The sequence below is a fragment of the Platichthys flesus genome, chromosome 24, assembly GCF_949316205.1.
Source record: "Platichthys flesus chromosome 24, fPlaFle2.1, whole genome shotgun sequence".
Classification (NCBI taxonomy): Eukaryota; Metazoa; Chordata; class Actinopteri; order Pleuronectiformes; family Pleuronectidae; genus Platichthys; species Platichthys flesus.
This window is the reverse complement of record NC_084968.1, coordinates 4,955,663-4,979,373: the sequence shown is the minus strand read 5'-3', so window position 1 is coordinate 4,979,373 and position 23,711 is coordinate 4,955,663. Positions and strand designations below refer to the sequence as shown.

Sequence of the window (23,711 nt, the reverse complement as noted above, 5' to 3'; positions counted from 1 at the left end):
GACTTTGCTGATCTCCTCCTTTTGCGATGTAAAGTCCGCCCGAATACCAGACACCTCATCTTGAAGCTCAACAAGCCGTGCATCAAAACCAGCAAGACGGCCGTCCATGCTAGCTACACGTGAATCTACTTTCCCCAGCACACTGTCCACGTTAGCCAGCTTCGATAGCATAGCATCCATTTTAGCTTCCAACTCAGCCATCACACCTGTTCCAGATCTTAAAATTACCATCAGACAGAGCCTTTCTCATATCAAATTGTTGTTTCCCCTTGACCAAAGAATAATATAACTTGCTGTCCCTAAAAAAAAACCACTCAAACGGTGTTCACAAACAAAATTGTAAACGATGGGCTGAAGAGCTGAAGTCTACGCAGCCATATTGCGCAACAGCCAAACCGCTGAACAACACTTTTTGAAACTGAGTTTATGTGTTTCAATAGCAGAAATTTTAACAATAATGTTTTGGTGTGAATTCTGATGCATTTGATACCTATTTTTAAAATGAATGTGAAAAAAATAATGTTTTTTCTCTTGGTGTATTAAAAATCAGATTCATGATAACTTGTTAAATAGCATAGTATAATAATAATAAAGGAAATGTAATGGATCTGTGGAGTTTTTTCAATAACCAGAAACTGTCTGAATAAAGAAACAAACTCAGCAGTCTGGCTATGAATGTCTTTAATGTTTCCCAGATCAGAATCACAGCATACAGTGTATAATAACTTCTAAAGTAAACAGAAATATAATCACCTCATTTATTTATATAGTTTTACTGTACTTTTTTTAATAATCATATTTTTTTCTTAAACTCCATTATTTAGCATTTTCTTCATCTCAAGTCATGGGTTTCTGAATTCAACAAAGAATTTAAAAACAAGACAACAGGTGCAACTTGGCAAGCTGAGGATTTACGTGTTTATGTTTGTCATTGTGAGTTGTTTACCATATGCTTTCGTGCATCACAAGCTCTGGCGATGGGCGAGCCTCAGGGCCGCAGTGAGCTACTTAGGCCCAGTGTGTGTCCACATACATAAGACGAGTTGAGGTTTCGATGATCGCAAACCATATAATTCAGTAGCATGTGGGCTCTGCGGGTTGGGGTGGCGGGGGGGGGGGGTTGAAATCTGCTACAGTGTCTGATGATGCTACAGAATGCCCAAATCATGATGGGAAATGCGAGAACAGGATGGCGTTAAGAAAATATGACTAAATGAACAGTGATTGGGGGTAAAGAACTTCTACTCACCAACTTTTCTTTTTTGTTTTTTTGCTAACTGCACCTGTTGTCTTTTGTCGTCACAAAATAAGCATTTCATTCATTCACTCAAAAAGAAAAAAAGAAAAACAAACAAGAAACTTAATATTTACAAATATTTTGTCTGTTTGATTCTTACACATAAAAATGTACAGTTTGGATCCTCCACCAGATGTTGTGTGTCTCTGTCCAGCCACCCGGTTTGGTTTCTTTTATCTTCCCGTTTCCTGTTGGGCAGCCCTGTGGTGAATCTGTCGTAATAGCGCCCTCGAGTGTTGCTTTAGAAAATAGACAAAGGAATTGAAACGGACCAAACTGAACACCTGGTTTTTCACCTCCAGCCGTGTTGTTGTAGCCGTGCTGTGGCGAGGTTTTCTTCACAACGCCCTGGGGCTGAGAGTCTGTATCCACTCTCCTCCCAATGTCCTGTCCCCACGACTTGCACCTTGCCTTGCGCCGCTGTCTGGTCATCTGTTCCAGAGCACTGCCTGTGACACATCCGAGGCAGTTGTCTTGTTGTGCACAATGTGCACATTGTGCACATTTTTCCCTTTTAAAAAAACTCTTGACAAGAGCAGCCGGGCACTGTATACATCTCTCCCACACCACCCTGTTAGGCAGTAATATCATAAAATCAAACAAACACAAGACAACACTGGTGACTAACTTCTCTCATACTAGGTGGAAGCTATCATTCAGTCCATGTTCAAAGTTGTTAACATATATATCAGATATTGAATATTTGAAAACTGGAATTGCAGCTTCAGAAGACTATACAAATATATTTTTTAATTAAAATATGCATTTTTATATCTCTCCACTCTTGTGGAATACAAACTTTAAGTCATTCTCGTATAAGCATTACTTTTGCCAAACTGGATAATAAAAAAGCAAATCTGTATAATGTCCCTTTTATTATTGCACTTCTTATTACAGTGTAATCCCAATTAAACAAACATTTATAGTGAAAAATATGAATACACCATGGTGCTCCTATGAACTATAGGGACACACCTTTCCGACAGCCAGAGGAGATGCTTTGGTCAGGATCCTGAAAACTGTGTGAGTCCAGCATCCTAAGATCCTCCTGGTACTGCATCTGAATATTTAAAACACTTCTAGAAAGTACAGTGGTAGACTCACCAGCAGCTACTGTCGTGTTCTTTTATCCCAAATACGAGAAGAGCCGGTCTCGGTTTGGTTCAACAAGTATTTATTAAGAAGCAATGACTCACACATTCTTTACCCCAAAAAACATTTGGAACCCTAGTCAGATGGTTGGAATTATTAGTGTGTGACACATCTAAGACAGCCAGTGTAAAGGAGAGCTAGGAATTAACTTGTGTTTCGCATGACTCAGATCACAGGTGTGCCTCGTTATTCTGGTTTGACCTTATTTGTGCCTGGGGCAAAACAAGTTTGAAAACCACTGATCTTATCAAATGGGACAGTATGAGTTTGAACGAAGGACAGTTTCCACTGTACATACAAAATATTGCATCAGCCACACCTGTTATAATGGCACTCAACAGGTGTGAATGTTGTTGCTGCTCTAACTATTACACTGCCTGAAGAGGTCGAAACCACAGCAGGAAATAGAAAGCTTTATCTTCAAAGGACACGTATGCAAATCATTTATTCCTGTGTCTTAATTCGTGTCTCAAACTGCCCCTACAGAACCAGTCTGAACTGGGTCAGACAATCAGCCTTAGTTCTCCTATATAAGATCCTTGCATTTTAATGTTCTCCATCAAAACTCTGAGATCCCTTTAACTCTCTGTGTTGATCCTTTCTGCAGAAAACCCCAATTATATCCACAAAGAAAAATTTGGGGTCCAGCCTCTGGTTTTTTTAGATTTCCATCACAGTAGTTATCAGCTCCACGCTGGCATTGTTTTGTAGATAAATTACAGATTCCTTTTTACAAAATAAGCAGGCTGCTAAAACATTTCTTCAAAAAAAGTATTTAAAGTTCAAAGGAAGTAGTGTTAAATGAGCATAACCATGATTTAGACCTTCCTAAATGTATTCAAGACATATTTAAGACTCATTAAGGCCTAAAATTCAAAAGATTTTTGACTTTTTAAGATGCTGCGGAAATCCTGCAGTTTGAGTTCAAGTAAATGTAATCCTTTTTTGTCTTAGAACTTGGTCAAATGTGTGTGTCAGTGAAAAAGTTCTGACTTTGGGAGTTAACCTTTTCAAATATATTTATAGACGTCATGATCTCAAGTGTTGAGCTGTAAATTCAGTTTAAGTGTAGTATTGTTACGAGTATTTTTTTACATTTCATAGTGAATATTTGTGTATAACATTGTTTGATTCCTGCTTTTATCTACATTGATTTCCTCACAAATTAATTCTCAGTCTTAGCCAGACGAGGATTTATCAACTGCCATATTTTTCATTTCCTGTAAACTTCTCTTCGTCTTATTCTGGGAAATCACATGTTCAAACCTAAAGTGAAAGTGTTTTGACCAACAGAATAAAAGGAGGGTGTGCTAGCACAGGTCTGTATTGGCATATGCAGCGAGGTGTGATGTTTTACCTACAGCAACAGGACAACTACGAATCCTGGATGAAAGACTGTGGCAGATCTCTACAAAGGTGAGTTCCTAAAATGTTTTATCAGTTATTTGGTCACAGAACAAGTGACAAGCATTGTGTCCTGATACTGTCGATACAAACTTGGCATGAGGGATATTCTGAATTCCCTTCGCTCTCAAAACTCAAGCACCTAACTCCTCTGCATGGACAACAAATAGCGTACTCGTTCAAGATAGATGTATCATGTTATTCCTGTCTGAAGCTCTAATGTTGAAGCTTCTAAACTATGTCACATCTCTTTTTCTCTCATTTGAGATCTGTTGTCTACATTATGTGATCTATTAACTACTGGAACTGGAGTAACTGCATGTCCCTCATGTATACACCCATGTTGGCAGAACAGGTTCAACAGAACAGGTTCCACTTGAAATGGAGTTGACAGCAAACTGCCCTCGAACTTGAGTCCCACATTTCCCTTGGAGATTCAAAGCTTTGTGATAGGCTTTTATTTTGATAGATGTTTTTGTCTTCTCCCCGTTTCTTCCTTTTTTTAATGTGTAGCTGTTTTTTATAATTTTTTTTACTGTTCTTGTGATATGTGTTATTTCGGTCAACTAAACTTCCTGATGGTTAGATAATTAAATAAACTATAACCATAAGGCACTCTGCTCAGAGTTTTGCTCTTGACTTTACTTGGCCTTTAACTTAACATGCAATTTGTTCCTGATTACTTTGAGAGAAGCAGATTTAATAATCTGGACCGAGTGAGACGAGAAACACTGGACCCAGAACAGATAGCTCAGGGGAGGAAGAAGTAAACAGCTTGTTCTTATTGTTTACTTCTCATTAGCTCTAGATCGCCTGTGTCGTGGCTCAGGGCTGTAACGCTCTACGGAGCTTCCTACAGCTTTTACTTTGGGAATGCCTATCTCTGGGAACTTGGTGGACATGGTGGACACGCTCTGTGTCCCCACGCTTCCTGTTGTCACTCCCCTTCGTTTTGTTGTGAGGGGGGCGTTTTGAGGCTGTGGATAAATTTGACACCTTGGTATTTGTTCTGACAGGCTCGGTTGCACCAACTGTAGCCTTGAGAGTGACAACAGTTTCCAAAGCCACCTGTGACATCTTCCTGATCTGCTTCATTGAAGGTTTTCCTTCCTGTGTCATCAGTACAACATGTGTGCGTATACATGGATGTAAGTTACGTAAGAACATGGCCTTGAAGGTGGGATTTTCTTCTAGGCCTGGTTTGTTCTTTCCTTGAAAATAAATATGCCTCAAACGTTGGAAATAATCCTTGGGATTTTCATGACATGAATGTTTAATTTTGAATACTGTAACAATGGCTGTTATCTCATCAGCAGTAGAAGAGAATTCCTCGACTAGTGCTAGATGGAGCTCTCTGTATTTATTTGCGACACTGGAAGGAAGTGACTGAATAAACTTGTGAACAGCTGTAGAGCTGGTTTTTAACACAAGTCTAACCTTCTCTCTTTCTGTTGCATTTGGCACATCACTTAAGCTGAGATCTAGTTCTCTAAAGTAATTGTCAATGTTGTCATCACAGTCGTCTGGATCAAATTGTTCAAAATCTTTAGCTAGAAACTCAAGCAGCTCAAAGCGCGGACACTGTGAGGTCCGGACACGTGCATCACCTGCTACAGGTCTCTCTGGTTGAGGGGGAGGTGCTAAAACATTTTTGAATGTTGAAGTCCCCCCTTTCGAGAGTTGTGCATGGAAATTTGTCATGCGTCAGTGGATGAGAAGTATATGAGGCACAATGTGTTCTTGAAGATAAACTGCATATGTCAGAAGTGAGTCTCAGAGTCGGAGAGATCGGTGGTTAGGAAGCTGTTACCTCTTCCTGTCAGTGGAGGATCAGAAAGTAGAAGAGCATTTTGTGCTCTAAGGGCATTAACCTCCTGTTCGATGGCTTCTTTGCTCTGACAGGCAAGGTTGATTTGCCTGTGGAAATTCAGAATCATACATCTCAACATTGGACCCTTTGATGCTGTTTGTGCATCACACCTGTCATTAAGTAAAGAATATATTTCTTTATTACACTCATTGAAGTTCAACTTGTTGATGAATTCAGGATAGCCAGGGGTCAGGCTCGGTGCTAGGGAAGAAACAAATTGTTCTACACAGGGGTTCTCCATTGTTAGATCTGAAATTTAAGGATTAGATTTAAGTTTATAAATCAAAAAGCAGTGTGGTTGGCTTTGGTGTTGCGATGGCAGACACCTTGTAGTGTGGATTTTATCATGCACTAGCCTAACCAAAACTATGGTGGGTAAAACAGTTCACCAAACTTTTAATCACACTAACTGATATGCAGGGCAGTAACACTTTCTCAGGTTCTCTTATCCAACTTGGGCTGATATGCTTGGCAGTAACAGCCAGGTCCAAGCTCTTTTACATATGGCCGGTGGCATGCTACGTCTTAATTCAAAAGCATTTAGCAGTTACAGGCAATTTCGCAGCTTGACCAGTTAACATTGAATATGTGATATTCAAATGTTAAAAGAAATTCTTAAAATTTCAACAAAGAACGTTCAAGTAGAATTATTAGCAACAATAGCAATCTTTTAGCGTAACACTATGGTGACTTAAAATGGTAGTTCTTCATAATAAATTATTAATAAACATTTAATTTATGAGTAAATTAAATTTCACCACAATGCACTTGTTTGTAAATAAGGTTGACTGTCTACTCCGGTGGCAGATGAGTGGAATTGAATTCAAACCTTTGGCTTGACTGAAATTTCCAACTTCACTTATTTCTGGTGTTGGCCAAAAATGGAAAACACATTAATATTGCATAGTCATGAAGTTTTGCCAGCCGTACTCTGCCTAACAGGGGCTGCACCATAAATGTCAGAGTTAAAAAAAATAAATTCAAATGAATGTGAAAAACGAATGAAAATAAAATAACTAATTACTAATCAAACAAACAAGAATGTGTATGTGAGTGTGTATGCAAATTAGGGTGTTCTAAAAATGGTAGTCAGAGAGACCTACAAAGGAAGCCTGTGAAGGGCCTATCTAACATAGCTGTCATTTAACTTGTAGCCACAATATCAAACCACATATCAAACTTATAAACACACACAGAATCAAGTAAACACTGTTGCTTAGCATGTATAATTATTAAGCCCAGATTGTTATCAGTCCTTAGAAAGGGTGAAAGTTGCTGCAGTTTCTCAATTCTGTGACGTCTCCTGGCTTTGTGGTCGTGGAGTTCTGCATTCGCGATTCTGTCGAGCCGTGTGCTCAGATGCTGGTTCATAGTCCTAACCTGCAGGATACCGAGGCACTGCGAGGATTTTGCAGAAGCTTTATTTGAGAGAAGGTTTCCTTGAGAAGATGAGTTGGAAAGCTGCACCTCTGACCTCCGCTTGTTGGTTTGACAGGCGGTTTCCTTGATGAGATGAGCTGGGAGCTGCACTTCGCGTTCCTCTCTTTGGATGTGAAGAGAAGGGTTGAGCTGGAGAAATCAGGTTTCTCCCTCTCACCGATGCAGGAGGAGAAAGGCCGGCATCCTCACTCCTTGAAGAGTTGTGGAAAGAGCTGGAGCAGCCTTCCATCCTCAGAGGGATTGGAGAAAGAGGAAGAGTTTGGGGCAGAAGTCCCCTTATATTGGCCCGTGACCTCATGGGTCCTGGGCCATAGTGACCAACAGGAGTTGACCCTGGTGGTTCTTGACACCTTTGTGTGACGTTGTCCAGACCACAGGACATGCAGCATCCTGTCACATCCTGGGGGACTGAGTTCTTTGGCTTTCTCGAGACGAAGAAAACATGTTGCACCTTGGGGGATTGAGTCCACTCCAGAACATGCAGCGTGCTTGTTTAAAGTTTTGACTGAAAGGAGGCCTTTGGTTTGCACAAAAACCATGTCCCAACAATGGTGTGATCTGGAGGTACTGAGAGGTATTTTTTTCTCTTCTCTTATGACAGATGTTTCTCCACCAGAAGAAGTAACACCTCTCTGTTCAGGCACAAGGACTGTTTCAGATCCCTGCAGTGACCCACTCAGAGGCAGTGGGACCATGGAGGACTCCAGCACTGTAGATATTCAGGGGAGGACTGGAACAAGAAGCCCCCCAACTGGAACATCTGCCAATACACGTAAGTGAAAGAAAATAGTAGTTGAAATAAAAACTGTGAAGAATTTAATCTCAAAACAAGAAATTCATTCAATGAGATGCTTCACCAATGCACGATGCAGTCTTAAATACTCAATATGTTCAACATTTCTTTTTTATCACGCTAAAAGTTGATGAAATTATAATAACTTTACAGCATACCAGTTTAAATTTAAACTGTAAGACCCACCATAATATATTTATAATTCTGGTTATATGTGTGATGTATCTATTAATATCAACACAATATAGTAGAACATATTCAAGAATGTAGCTTTTGACTGATCGCAATGATAAATAAAGATCTATGATATTTTGTGAACAATTTTTGACACCAAAGCAAGTCAATTGACAAACATACAGTACAGGAAACACAAGCCTCCTCTCTTAAAAGGTCCAGTGTGTAAGATTCAGGTAAAACGAATTCTATTTGAAAGTTGTGATATGCCGGGGCAGTCGTAAATTGTTTTGATCTTTGTTCTTATATTAACCAAAGTTTGTGCTTGCACACCTAAGTGTTGCTATAGTGGTTTACTTCATAGCACGAGTTACCCATTTGTCTGTTTACCTTGCAATTACCAAAGTCATCTGCAGATCTCATGTTACTTTGATGATGCACTTGGGCCAAAGTACATTTATTAAATTGTCATTGTGCAATGCTCTGGCAGTCTCGTGTTTATTGTGGTTATAAATAATGCACTTCACAGTGTTCACCATAAGTCCAAGTGACTTGTGCCAGATATAATGAAATTCCGTACATGTTACCCAAACCCACACTGACATATTAAGTAAAAAACGGTACGGATCGATGTACTGACAGATTCAAAACATAACGCCTCTGTAGATATATCTGTGTATGTATTAATATAACAATCTCTATTTTCAATGTAATAATATATCATTTATAGATATTTGATTATTGACTTATAGTGTACTCTAGTAAAGGGGTGTAAAACAAAGTCAGACCAAGATGTATACATACTAACTTATTTAACACATATCATCCATCTTTCCTAATGCTAAGGGGATTGGTCTGAATACCACTGGCCATGGTAACTGTGGGTTTAATAATCATTGTTTTCATGCCCACAGAGACACAACTGCAGACCTTGTTGGAGGATCTGGGCTTGAAGCAGCACTACACAAAGAAGCTCACACTGAGCGAAATACTTCAGATTGACCTGAAGGCCATCACTGATGAACCTGCCAAGTGCAACTCAGATCTTCCATGGTACTTCTTAAAGAAACTGATGATGGTTAATGTGACAGCGAGAAATTTACAATCAGAATGTGAATCATCCAATCACGGAGCAACAGAAGCAACTGAATCTGATTTCGATAATCTGAGCGACATTACAGATTCAGGTGACATGGTAAACCCCCTTGACGTAATCACTGCTCTCTTCCTGTGTTCTGATGGGTTTGTGCAACAGGAAATGGCCCTCAAAATGTCCATGTGTCAGTTTTCTGTGCCTCTCCTGCTTCCAGATTGTGACACAGATCAGTGCAAACTCATGCTTTGGGCCATGAGAGACATTGTTAAAACCTACAGACCTCAGTCACTTTTACAATCCAAGGGTTTTACTGAAGAAAGAATTGTTCTCTCTGAAATTCCAATGATATCTTTTGTGAGACTGGGGGAAAGTTCCATGTCCAAGTCAAAGATTCTCAATGAGCTTTTGAGCACTGACTTTTTTATTCATCATGATATGAAGTGTGGTAACTCCCCAAGAAATATATCCAATGGACTGACTGAAATAACTTGGTACCTTCCCTCTGGCAAAAAAAACATTGACATTTTCAGTGAGCCAGTAGCTGTAGCTAACCTTCGTGGGGACATTGCTTCATTTGAAACTCAGTTTTCTTTCTTGTGTCAGACATCTGCAGCAGTGTTTGTGTTCTTTGACAATTTGGACCCTGAGTGCAAGCTGCTAACCAACCTCCACCACAAGGCACAGATGTTTTTGGTCGGTAACAAACAAAGCAAATGCTTTAATATGGATGCTCTCAAAACAGTAGCAACAAAGTTGGGATTAACATCAAACATCATTACAAAGACCAAGCAGAAAAATTATGCTGACTTTGTCCAAGGTTTGCGGAAGAAAGTCAACAATGTTATTGAGAACACAAAGAAGAAGGTGTGCATTGAGAAGATGGCTGACATTGCCCATGAATTGGGAATCTTGGTTGATGAAGACTGTACAGAGTGTCAGACTGCCAAACTAAATGCAGACACCATAACATCAAAAATTCAAAACATCCCTGAATACAAAGCCACTCAGCTTCCCTTGCATGGTGAAATATGGAAGGAATTGACAATTTTAGAGAAGGAGGAATTTCGACTGAAAAGTCTTGGATCTGAAGACATAGAAATGTACAAAGCAGGGCTTCAGAAAAAGAAAGAAAAACTTCGGAAGAAACAGAGCTCTAAAAACATGTCAGATGCCATGACGTGCTTCATCACTGCAATATCAAGCCCAGGCTTAGAGAGACGTTATTTCCTGAAATGGATGCGAATGAACCTTGATAACCTGTCTCGAGAAAAACTGTCTGGCCTCAGAAAGCGGTACAAAGAAAAATGCAAAGATGCTGAGAACAAAGAGGCCATCAAAGTCATTGATAAAGAGCTTTCCAACAGCTCACTGGGAATTGAACACTTCTTACGTGAAATGGGTCAGATTTATGAAGCTTCAGTTTCCCTTCCAGAACAAGATCAGTCACGTAAACAACTACAGCATCTGCCCAAAATCTGTGCAGGATTGCTGCTTGATGGATTTCCCCTGGAGCTTGTAGATGGAGATGCATCCAACATACCTCTCACATGGGTGAGTGATGTTCTCTCCCAGCTCAATGAACTGGTGACTCCAAAGAACAAGATACTGGTCGTCACGGTTCTTGGAGTTCAGAGCACAGGAAAGTCCACTCTTCTTAACACCATGTTTGGAGTGCAGTTTGCAGTCAGCAGTGGCCGATGCACTCGAGGTGCTTTTATGTTGCTCATCAGAATCAATGAAAATGCCAAAGAAGTCCTCAACTGTGACTTCATGGTCATCATTGACACTGAGGGCTTAAAGTCAGCAGAGCTTGCACAACTGGATGGTAGCTATGAGCACGACAATGAGCTTGCAACACTTGTTGTGGGGCTGAGTGACATCACCATTATCAATATTGCAATTGAGAATTCCACACAAATGAACGACATCCTACAAATAGTTGTGCATGCGTTTCTCAGGATGAAAGAGGTGGGCAAAAAGCCTAAATGTCAGTTTGTTCACCAGAATGTGTCAGATGTTTCAGCCAATGAGAACACCCTAAGAGAGAGGGAACTACTCTTGGATCAGTTAAACGAGATGGCACAGGCAGCAGCCAAAATGGAGAAGAAAGAAAAGATCAAGTGCTTCACTGATGTTATGGAGTACAATCCAGAAACTGGGAACTGGTACATTCCTGGACTCTGGAATGGAAACCCACCAATGGCACCAGTCAATGCAGGGTACAGTGAAGCTGTATATCAGTTCAAGAAAAACATCACACAGATACTAGGAAACTGTGAGTCTTCTGCTAAGGACATCTTGAAGTTTAAAGAGTGGATGTCAAGCCTGTGGAGAGCAGTGAAGCATGAAAACGTCATCTTCAGCTTCAGAAACGGTATAGTGGCTGAAGCATACATGAAGCTATACACAGAATTCAACAAGTGGGAATGGGACTTCAAAGAATCCATATACAAGTGGATAACAAATGCCGAAACAACCATCTCAAATTTAGGAACACCTGCTTCCAAATCTGAAATAGTTGACATGACAGAACTCATATTGAGTTTGAAAAGTGAAGTCTCCACAAAGCTGACGAAATTGGAGGAAGAACTTCTTAAAAAACTTAAAAACTATTTCGAGCAAAAAGATGGCCATGTCCATCTCGTAGAAGGAAACAAAGAGGAATTTGCAAACAGTGCAAAGATACTTCGACGAGACATGCAGAACTCTGTGTATCGTCAACTCACAGCAGCGGCTGAAATGAAACTGGGACAGACAGAAGTTCAAAAAATCAAGGAAAAACCCACAGAGGAAATTGAAAAAGCAATGTGTGCACTGATCGATGAATGTCGAGAGAAAAAAATCCAGATGGGAGATAAAGAACTGAACCAAGAATTTGATAAGATGTGGAAAGAAACAGTAAAGAAACTGTCTTTTCCCAAACAAAAGCAAAAAAATGTCTTCACCAGTGTCTCCCACTACTTAAGAATGAATCTCAAAGACAAAGGGAGTCATGCATGTGAATTGCTGAGTCAAAGAAACCTGCAAGATTGTGGCATAACACCTTTCGAATATAAAGCCAAAGGCTTTTTCGAAAAATTTAAAAAGCAGGCGAGCAATTGGTTACCCATTCAAGATCCCACAATCAGGATACAGAAGATAGCTGACAACATCATAGATGACTGCATTCACTATGTGAAGGAAAGAGGGAAAACAGATGCACCTGAAGCAGATGCAAAAAAAATTAAAAATTACTCTGATGCTTACATCCAGGAGATCCTTCGCATAGTTGATGAGAGGCTGCAAAAGCATGAGGATGTAACCATAGACATTGAGTTTGAAGTTTCTCTAAAACAGCACATCTGTGGCATTGCAGCCAGAAACTTTCAGAAAATGCACGAAGATTTCCTAAAGGAGAATGACCCTTACTTATGTCTGAACAAAAACAAAGAAATGTTTTGTGATAGTTTCAAAGATGTGTTCAATCAACGAGACCAGAGCCAGAAGAAGGCAGAAGAATTCACCAAACAATGTTTGAAGCCTGCAGTTGAAGACATTGTCTACAGTAAACTGGGTCCTGATATCATTCATGAAATGAGGAAACACTCACAGTTCAATGCAAGAGTCTTCTCCCAGTATGAAATTTTACTGGATTTGCTCTCAAAGCACAGCTTTAGTGAGTACGTAAGGTACATTCGCTCATATGAGGGATATGTGAAGGAGTGGATACTCGACCAAACAGTGAAACACTTATCAAAAGATTCTAAGATGTTTGAGCTAGTGGATCAGCATCTTGACTCAAGTATCAGAAGCATAAAGGCTGCAATCCACAAGGCCACAAAGAAAACAAGTGCTGACTTGAAAACATTCATTAACAACTTCTGTCATGAACTTGTTGATACACTGGTCATTTCCCAGGATGCACTTGGTGATTTCATGATGCTGAACAAAGCAAACCAGGAACAGTTTGCTCACTGGTTCACAGAGTTTGTGGATAAAATGGAAGAAGCTCTAAAGCAAGAGTTTAAAAAAAGAGACATCCAGAGTATACTTAAACATCTTGATGTCAATCCCCAGAATGAGCTTTTCACACAATTGATTGGATGTGGAAAACAGTGTCCCTTCTGTGGAGTGGCGTGTGTGTGCGGAGGTGATAAACATTCTGAGCATACGACTCCACTGCATAGGCCACTTGGTCTGAATGGAAATAGGAGGGGAAAAACAGAAAAACTAGACACTGACATATGCTCGTCATTAGTGGTGAGTGACATCCGATTTCTCTGTTATGCTCCTAAAGGTGAATATCACTTTTACAAAAATTACAGAGAAATATACCCAGATTGGAAAATTCCTCCAGATGAAAGCCATCAGGCCTCAGACTACTGGAAGTATGTAATGGCAACGTTCAATGAGGAGTTTGCAAAAGAACATGGTGCAAAGCCTGCTGATATTCCTACAACCTGGAAAGTTATCACACGTCTGAAGGCAGAACAGAGTCTCAAAGGGTCATTTAACATGAACTGAGAGACAACAAGCTGTCTGATGAGAGAAGTGCACATCCTCCTCATTACACTGATTCATTATCCTGTCATGGATAATTTGATCCATTTGTGCTTACCTTTATCTGAGAATGTTTTTATGTCTTTAACAAAGTAATTTGCTCTAACTCTGTGTTGATGAGCACACTGAAATACAGTCTGATAGTCTGTGTACATTCTAGGAGCATGTTAATAAATATACCAAATAGATTTTAGGATTTTGTTTGATATAACATCATTATCTTGCCTCTAAAAACATCCACGCAAATAAACCAAACAGAAATTCTGTTTTTTTCTTTCATCAAATGTAATACGCAATTTTTTTGTTTCTATGACAATCCTGAGGTCAAATATTTACATATATTGTCTCTTATTGAAACATGACCATGTCAGTTTGTGGTATCATCCTTATAAATCTGTTCCTGTTCCTGTGACTTATCTCAATTGAAATATTGACATTTTCAATGTAGGCAAATGTTAAGTGTATATGTCAATATGTTGGTGAGTTTTTTTTCTCTTTAAATTTAGTGCAATTTTTTTTCATTTTCTCCCTCAGAATGAAGGGCTTCTTTGTTTTGAGTTTTATCTTGTGGTAACAATTTACACTTTGAAAGGAATTAAAAGATCATTCACTCCATTTGTGATGCTGTCAACATGTACGGATGAATTAGTCAATTAAACAGATTCCATACAGAAACAATGGCAGTGCTCAGCATGTTTTCTTCAATGATCCCCAAAGCACAATCACAGCATACAGAACACAACAGGAATACTGTCACCTTTAGCTTTTCTTTTTTTGAATTACTTTTTCATATCTACATCAAAAGGTTTTGTGTAGGTTTGCTACTGTGCTAAATCTGCATTTAATGTCATGGGTTTTTATTCACAGTAATGGAAATGTGACATCAGGTGAACCTTCTAAATTTACTAACCAGTCTGATACAGTCAATAGTTTTTTTCTCACAGGAGTAGAAAGTAAGCTTTAGTTACAATTTCCGCAAATCAGTTCTGATTTTGCTGGGATGATCTACAGGGTGGCTGTTTTGAAAATATCATCCACTGAATCAGACTTATTTGAGATTGTGTAATACATGAAGGAATATCTGAGAAATGAGAGCCCTTCTCTCTCTCTCTCTCTCTCTCTCGCTCTCTCTCTCTCTCCTTTTCTCTCTCTGGTTTCTGCCCTTCAACGTCCTTTTCTAACGCCACACACCCTCAACACTGACTTTAAAGACTGTTACAGCCCTTTGTGTTTTTCATTTGCTTTAAAGGAAGTTATTGTTTCTCACCCACCCAACAGCAAGGTGTGTCATAAGCTTGGCAGGAAAAGGCCAGTTACAAAAGATGAACATTTAATGAGTTACATTAAGTCAGAAAACCATCAAGCCAAATAATTTCACAACTAAATATTAGAGTCTGCATAGTTCAAATGCATTTTCCTATAAACACTCCATTAAATAGTTATTAAATCTGGTAATCTTATTGTGTAGTGATAACATCTATGTACTTTTGTATGAAAACAAGCAGCTGGTTTTCCCCGGTAAATGAGCTGAGCACCATAATCTTTTATCTACTTCAGGATTTCTGCAGGTTATGACAAGATCAATTTAAAGTAGCAGTGTGTAAGATGTCTTAGGATTTCTAATGCTCTCTTTGCACAAAATGGGATATAATCCTCATATCTAAGTTATGTTAACTCTGTAGTGAGCCTAAAATAAAAACCATAACGCAAAATACTTCCATAATAATAAGTAATAAACCATAAATGTACCACCGAAAAACAAAAGAAAAGGCCCAGGCTTCATCTCAGAAGTGAAAGTGAAAGTTAAAGTGAGGCGTGGTGAGACAGGAAATGAGACAGAAATGAGGACAAACATGTTGTCTCCACGATTGAAAACTACTGAGAGACAAAAAGTTTCTGACGCTGAAGTTTCCAGTTTTCTGTTGAACAGGTAATATACCACATCAACATGAATTCAATCTGTTGTTTGTTAGATTAGTTTTATTTCTATGCACCAGAAATACAATGTTAGTGAACTTCCCACCACCTCAGGATGTGAAATTACATATATCAGGAGAAGATAATTGTGTCATGTTTTATACTTTTTTTCTTATGGTTCTTTCACAGCTTTCTGACCCTGAAACATCAACTCCAATGTAAAAAAAATCTTTTTCAGATCCAGCTTTGTTTAGCAATGGAGTTTCCACTGGAATTAATATTGCAATGTTTATTCTGTAATGTTTTTTATTATCAACAAAAGTTTCTTTGTTCCATTCTTTGTTATTGTCTCTCCTTTCTGACTGCCATTTCACTATATCTATTTAAAAAAAGTTTTAAATGCTTTAGTATTATATTGTTGTTGTTTACACAGCTTGCATCCTGTCAATGTGTGAGTGGGACTCTGCTGGAATCCAGAATTACTTACACTTTCACAAAATCGATGGAGAGAATTTCATTTCATAGTGAATATTTGTGTATAACATTGTGTGATTCCTGCTTTGTCTACATTGATTTCCTCACAAATTAATTCTGCAACACAGGGAACAGAAACACCCTAAGACAGCAGCGGATTTATCAACTTCCATATTTTTCATTTCCTGGAAACTTCTCTTCGTCTTATTCTGGGAAATCACATGATCAAACCAAAAGTGAAAGTGTTTTGACCAACAGAATAAAAGGAGGATGTCTGCTAGCACAGGTCTGTATTGGAATATGCAGCAAAGTGTGATGTTGTATCTACAGCAACAGGACACCATCGAATACTGGATGAAAGACTGTGGCAGATCTCTACAAAGGTGAGTTCCTAGAATGTTTTATCTGTTATTTTGTCAGAGAACAACCTTTATTATTTGAACAAGTGACAAGCATTGTGTCCTGATACTGCCGATACAAACTTGCCACGTGGCAACGTGCGTCTTCAAGGAAGCTTAGTGTATCTGCTTGGCTTGTTAAGTGGATGTTATTATCGTACTACAATATTACACCACCTATTAAAGGGTGTTTATTTCCAACTGTCAAACTTCCGTGCAGTCAACCTTTATTAAGCACTTGACTATGGAGATATTCTGAATTCCCATGCTTCACTCTCAAAACTCAAGCACCTAACTCCTTTTCATGGACAACGAATATCGTACTCGTTCCAGATAGATGTATCATGTTAATCATTTCTGAAGCTCTGATGTTGAAGCTTCCAAACTAAGTCACATCTTGTTTTCTCTCATTTTAAATCAGTTGCCTACATCCGTGATTCTCAAATGGGGGTACGTGAAGGAACTCCAGGGGGTACTTGAGATTTTTTTTTTATATATTTAAAATGATCATCCATTCAAAAATCCTTAAACAAATAGTTATTTAATAAATATTCAATAAAATAAAAATATATTCATAAAGTGTAAATTCATAAACTTAATTTTATATTCAGTAGGCTATTCAATTTCATTATCCTAAAAATCCTGAGTCTCCCCCATACCAGGATGGATTGACCCAACCTGTCATCACTGCCGCCTTGAAAACTCGAACAATGGAGTCGGGGTTGAAGCTATATATACACTTTTCAGTTGTGAAGTTACAAATTCATGACAGGAAGTCTGCGTCTCTACCGGAAAACTTTCAAAATAATAGCATTTAATAGAAAAACGGAAAATGAAATTGTCTGATTTTAAAGCGAGCAAATATTAACAATAACATAGATTGGGTTATTTACAGTTTGTTTGTTTTTTCTGTGGGGAGAGATTAGCCAACAGTGGCATGAAGCCAGCACCTATTCAGCTGTATCTCCAGACAAAACATGGGTTAGGGTTAGGGTTAGGGTTGGTAAGCCCCTGAGTTTTTTAAGAGGAAGTTTCTGAACTCAGGTCATCTCAAGACACGATGCGAAAAGCCTACCCAAAGCAAACCGAAACAAGCTACCTGTCACTTATCAGGAAAAACTCCTGGACGTGTCATCTGACCGTGGCCTCCAGATGAAGTTTGCCACATCCACACTCACACAGTTTTGGGTGTTCATGAAGCAGGAGCACCCTCACCTGGAACAGAAAGCTTTGGGGCAGCTACTACCCTTTGCCTCCACATATTTATGTGAGGACTCCTTCTCTGCAATGACTGTGATCAAAACAAAGCAGAGAAACAGACTGTGCCTGGAGAAGAGCTTGATCACAGCAGTTGCTTCCCTGCCACAGAGACTGACAAAGATCCTCAGTATAGCACAAGCACAAGTTTCTCACTAAAATGTAAACGCAAAAGCACTCACTCAGTTCAATGCAACAATGTAATATTCCTTGTAGACAGTTAAGATCAGTACTCTTTTCGATCTTTAAAGAAGATATTTTAAGATGATAAATAATTACATTTTTTAATTTGAGGTAATCTTTTATTTAAAATTAAGTTAATTATTAATTTTTTGTGAGAAGTGTTTATCTATAATTAAGTTCATGAGTTCAGTTTGAGAAAATATGTTTATCATTATCCCAAAAGAGGTCACTTTAAGTTGATAATTATTTGTATGTGCACAAAACTTTATTTATAATTAAGATGGTTATTTCTTTTTTAATAAGTCTTTAGTTATTTTTATATCTTTTTATTTCCAAATAGTTCAAGAGAGACAACTACAAATGAGCAATGTTCTGGACATTGATGGAGTTTTAAATTTGAAAGTGTCTAGCTACAAAGTTTAATAAATCAGACACTAATGGCACAGCACTGTGTATTACATCTTTCTTTCAACTAAAAATGCTTTCCGCTGGTTAGGGGGTAGTCGGCTGAAATATTTTTTTTATCAAGCATCACTGAAAAAAGGTTGAGAACCACTGGTCTACATTATGTGATCTATTATCTACTGGAACTGGAATAACTGCATGTCCCTAGTGTATGCACTAATGTTGGCAGAACTGCTTCCACGGAACAGGTGCCACCTGAAATGGAGTTGACAGCAAATTGCCCTCGAACTTGAGTCCAACATTTCACTTGGAGATTCAAAGCTTTGTGATAGGGTTTTATTTTGAAAAATGCTTTTGTCTTCTCCCTGTTTTAATGTGAAGCTGTTTTTTTGTTTTAATTGTTTTGCTGTTCTTGTGATATATTCTTATTATTTCATATCAACTAAACTTCCAGATGGTAAGATCATTAAATAAAAGAGATAAATAAATACATTTAAGGTAGAAAGAAGAAACAAAGAATAATGACTTCCGTTAAGTTCCTTATATTTGGTAGTAAAAGCTGGACTCTTTACTCAACTTCATTTGCATGACAGCTGATGCTATTATTTTACTGTTGTAGATTAGACTCTCAAACCATGATTTGCTTATAAAGTATGATGCATTGTAATTTTTTCAAGGACAAAACTTTTCAACGAAATTATCTCTATCTCAAACCAACCAAAGCAGTATCATGACTTTACTCAACTTCATACTAAAAACATACCTCTTCCGACTTTACCTTGAATAAAACAAAACAAAAAAAACGAAAAAAAAAAAACTACTAACAACTTTTTGAAACTAACACTTTAGTAGCACTTAAATGGCACTTACTTATAGCACTTTGTAGTTTTGCTTTATTTTGAAGAAATTGTACTTTCTTGATTCTTGTCGTCCTTGGTATGTACCCTCGGGTTTGAATGCACTTATTGTAAGTCGCTTTGGATAAAAGCGTCAGCTCAATGAAATGTAATGTAATGTAATGTAATGTCTCTTATACATCACTACTTCAATCAATTCAACAATTTAAATAATATGTAAAAAACTTTTATTCTGATGATAGATTGATAACTTGTTGTATTGTGAAAAACTGGATTAATTTATACATCATGTTTCAGGGCTTCTACCCATAAGGCACTCTGCTCAGAGTTTCGTTCTTTGACTTTACTGAAGGCCTTTAACTAAACATGCAACTTGTTTGTGATTACTTTAAGAGAGAAGTAGATTTAATAATCTGGACCGAGTGAGACACGACTGACACTGCACCCAGAATGGATAGCTCAGGGGAGGACGAGGTAAACAGCTTGTTTTTATAGTTACAATTTTACAGTTAGCAATAGTGAACGGGATTATGAGTCGATTAATTACACTTCAAACTGCTTTTTGTGTTTTTCTCAATTATCAAGTTCTTCGACGCCAACGTTCCTTCCCTGAGCCTGACAGTGAGGAGAAGGATCCCTCAACAACACAGTCTAACAGTAAGTGTGCCAGTCCAGTGAACAGAAGAACAGGGTGTGATCTGGAGGTAATGAGAGGTATTTCTTTCTCTTCTCTTCTGACAGATGTTTCTTCACCAGAGGAAGAAACACCTCTCTGTTCAGGCACAAGGACTGTTTCAGATCCCTGCAGTGACCCACTCAGAGGCAGTGGGATGATGGAGGACTCCAGCACTGTAGATGTTCAGGGCAGGAGTGGAACGAGAAGCCCGCCAATTGGAACATCTGACAATACACGTAAGTGACAGATAATAGTTGCACTGAAAATTGTGAAGACTTTAATCACAAAACAAGAAATTCATTCAATGAGATGCTTTACTAATGGCCCACTTATATTTAAATAATTCATATTATAGTATGTTCATATTTACATCAGGAGCAGCTCCTCTCTACGGAGGCCACCATGTTTTTACAGTAGCCCAGACCGGACAAACTAAACACTGTTTTAGAGTTTTTATAACAACTGAATCTACCACAGGTTCTTTTTTATATTTGGAAAGTGAGGGTGAGGGGTCTTCAGCTAAAGCATGGAACTTCACCACTAGATGTCACTAAAGCTTACACTGAAACTTCAAGTTAACATGAATGCACCAAAGGTCAATGAAAGTCAACTTCTCACAAAAACACTTTCTGCATTCATTAGTTGCATATTATCGCCGTCCTGTATGGAGGACCATACATGACATAAGTAAAAATAAATAAATGTATAAATAAATACAGAAATAAATAAATAAATGAATAAATAAAAATGGAAATAAATAAATAAATACAGAAATAAATAAATAAATATGTTAATACCAAAAGAAATGTCAAAAGAAATGTCTTAAATATATTTTAACATTTATTTTTTCCCTGATACATTTCCTTTGCATTTGCAGTGTCCTTATGCTAATGAGAAAGGCGGGCCTAACCGCAGTCTCATGCAGGATTGGTCACAGGAGTGTAATGATCCAGCCCTACTACTTCTGCCTTTCAATGCTGGTGTCCAGTAGCTGTTTGCAGCGTTGAGCCAGTTCACACTTAAAATGAACTAGTTCAAGTTCAGAGGGTTAGTTAAGGTTATTTTTTATTTGGATGATTTAGGTGTCAGTAGTCGTGACTGTGAGCGTCACGTCTCGTGTTGTAATGAGCACAAGGAGCGAGCCGAGAGGAGGAGGAAACAGAAACTCCAGCTCGGTACAAACCACCTGCCGCCTCTGCTGTGATCATGAAGCCGCTGATCTCTGAGCAGATGTGACCAGAGAAGCTCTGTGTTTCCACTGTTTCCACTGTTCCACAGAGTCACTAACTGGCTGTTGCACGGTGAAGAGATCAAGTCTCAGTCACTGCCCGTGTCTCTGAGCGAGTGTGTGACGGAGCGCAGGGGCTGTGTGTGTGTGTGTAGCTCAGTTGACCAATCCTGCTCGAGACTGAGGTTAAGGCCCGCCTTTCTCATTAGCATAAGGACACTGAAATGTGGAAATAAATAAATGTGGAAATAAATAAAATTTGCAATAAAAGTGGAAATAAATAAATAAATGTGGAAATAAGTTTAAGACATTGATTTATTTAATTCTGCATTTATTTCCATATTTATTTATTTATTTCCACATTTATTCCAACTTTTATTTTTCGATTTCAGTGTCCTTATGCGAATGAGAAAGGCGGGCCTAACCTCAGTCTCGAGCAGGATTGGTCAACTGAGCTACACACACACACAGCCCCTGCGCTGTGCCACACACTCGCTCAGAGACACAGGCAGTAACTGAGACTTGAGCTCTTCACCGTGCAACAGCCAGTTAGTGACTCTGTGGAACAGTGGAAACAGTGGAAACACAGAGTTTCTCTGGTCACATCTGCTCAGAGATCAGCGGCTTCATGATCACAGCAGAAGCTGCAGGTGGTTTGTACCGAGCTGGAGTTTCTGTTTCCTCCTCCTCCTCTCGGCTCGCTCCTTGTGCTCAGTACAACACGAGACGTGACGCTCACAGTCAGGACTACTGACAGCTAAATCATCCCAATAAAAAATAACCTTAACTAACCCTCTGAACTTGAACTAGTTCATTTTAAGTGTGAACTGGCTCAACGCTGCAAACAGCTACTGGACACCAGCATTGAAAGGCAGAAGTAGTAGGGCTGGATCATTACACTCCTGTGACCAATCCTGCATGAGACTGCGGTTAGGCCCGCCTTTCTCATTAGCATAAGGACACTGCAAATGCAAAGGAAATGTATCACGGAAAAAATAAATGTTAAAATATATTTAAGACATTTCTTTTGACATTTCTTTTGGTATTAACATATTTATTTATGTATTTCTGTATTTATTTATTTATTTCCATTTTTATTTATTCATTTATTTATTTATTTCTGTATTTATTTATACATTTATTTATTTATTTATTTTTACTTATGTCATGTATGGTCCTCCATAGTCCTGTGGCCAGAAGGTCAACAAATCAGGTCATTGGTATTTTGTATGTTTCTGATCGCGGGTTAGTAATACGATGACCTGCCAGATAAGTAAAAATAGACATGAACTATTGAAGACTTCTGAAGACTTGGGTCCACACTTCCTCCGGAGTTTGCTTTTAACGCATGAACAAGGTAGCAGGAGATCCTCTGCTTTGACACGTTCACAACATCAAAGAAATATCCGGAGCGTTCAGCTGAAGGGTGGTGCAGCAGGCAGAGGCAGGATGCAACATAAATTCTGCTGTGTAGATCTATAGTTTTTCTTTACATCACATCAACACCTGCGTCGGCTCTTATAACTGAAAGCTCTCTTAACACCTTGTTGGCATCAGGAATTATTTTTGTATTACATTTATGAATCTGTTGCTTGAGGAGAGTTGGACAGGAAGGGCATCAACCTAGCAGCAGGACCAATATCTGCTCCTTTATGCGAGGAGGATTCCAATTGGCTTCATGGTTTCAAGGAGACTGTTGGGCCTTGTCAGGCAAATGCACTCTACGGAGTGACATTCTAGTTTTCAAACGTTAATTCTTCAGTTTTATTAAAGAGTCAAATATGACTTTATTACTCTAGTCTGCGGTTGGAGAAATTCATTTTACAGTCCACTACTACAATGACAAAGTCGTTACATTCTCAAAAAAAGACCAACTGCATAATTCAGCTGCTATTTATGAATAGTCAAGTTAGAGAGTGTGAAATTAGAGGTCAGATTTAATAATGAATATGACCAGCGATTGCAGATTTGAGCATTTTAGAATCTTATTCACACATAAACGCACAGTGAAAAAAAAGAGACCTGGCTACAGGGGACACTAATATGATATGATCAAACAGCATCTAAGGCATATGGCCTAAATATATGTTTGTATGTTTATATTATATGGTTTAACCTATTTATCTTCGCCAAGAATAGTGTGTTTTCATCTGTGTTTCTTTGTTTGTTTCTTTATTAGTTTACAGTATTACACAAAAAAAACTGCATTAATTACCACAAAACTGAAACTATTGGAAGGATGCTGTTTTCCCAGCAAATAATCAACGTATCTTGATGGAAAGATCGGACAGAATAAGAGAACTGATATCTTTAAGTGTGTGAAATTCATTTTAGCTTAAAATTGAAGGGGATCATTGGGCCTCAGTGGGATTTTGAGCTCTATACTGAAAGACATCTAGTTTGTTTGTCTGTTACTTAGCACCAATTCACAAACACTACTGGTCATTTTACCAGGAGACTTCGTGGAAGAATGGGACATGGATCAGGGAGGAACCCATTAAATTGCAGGTATACGGCATCAGGGGGAGGTTTTTACTCTCTTTGGGAAGCT

At 38.6% G+C, this 23,711-nt stretch overlaps 1 protein-coding gene across 1 annotated transcript; it reads left to right on the top strand.

The window, feature by feature from the left end:
- The first annotated feature begins 7,791 nt into the window (after positions 1–7,791).
- LOC133950352 (up-regulator of cell proliferation-like) lies at positions 7,792–13,887 on the top strand. Its single transcript, XM_062384610.1, has 2 exons — positions 7,792–7,935; positions 9,045–13,887. The coding sequence occupies exons 1-2, from the start codon at positions 7,857–7,859 to the stop codon at positions 13,727–13,729; spliced, it is 4,764 nt and encodes a 1,587-aa protein (XP_062240594.1). The 5' UTR covers positions 7,792–7,856; the 3' UTR covers positions 13,730–13,887.
- Positions 13,888–23,711: the final 9,824 nt, after the last annotated feature.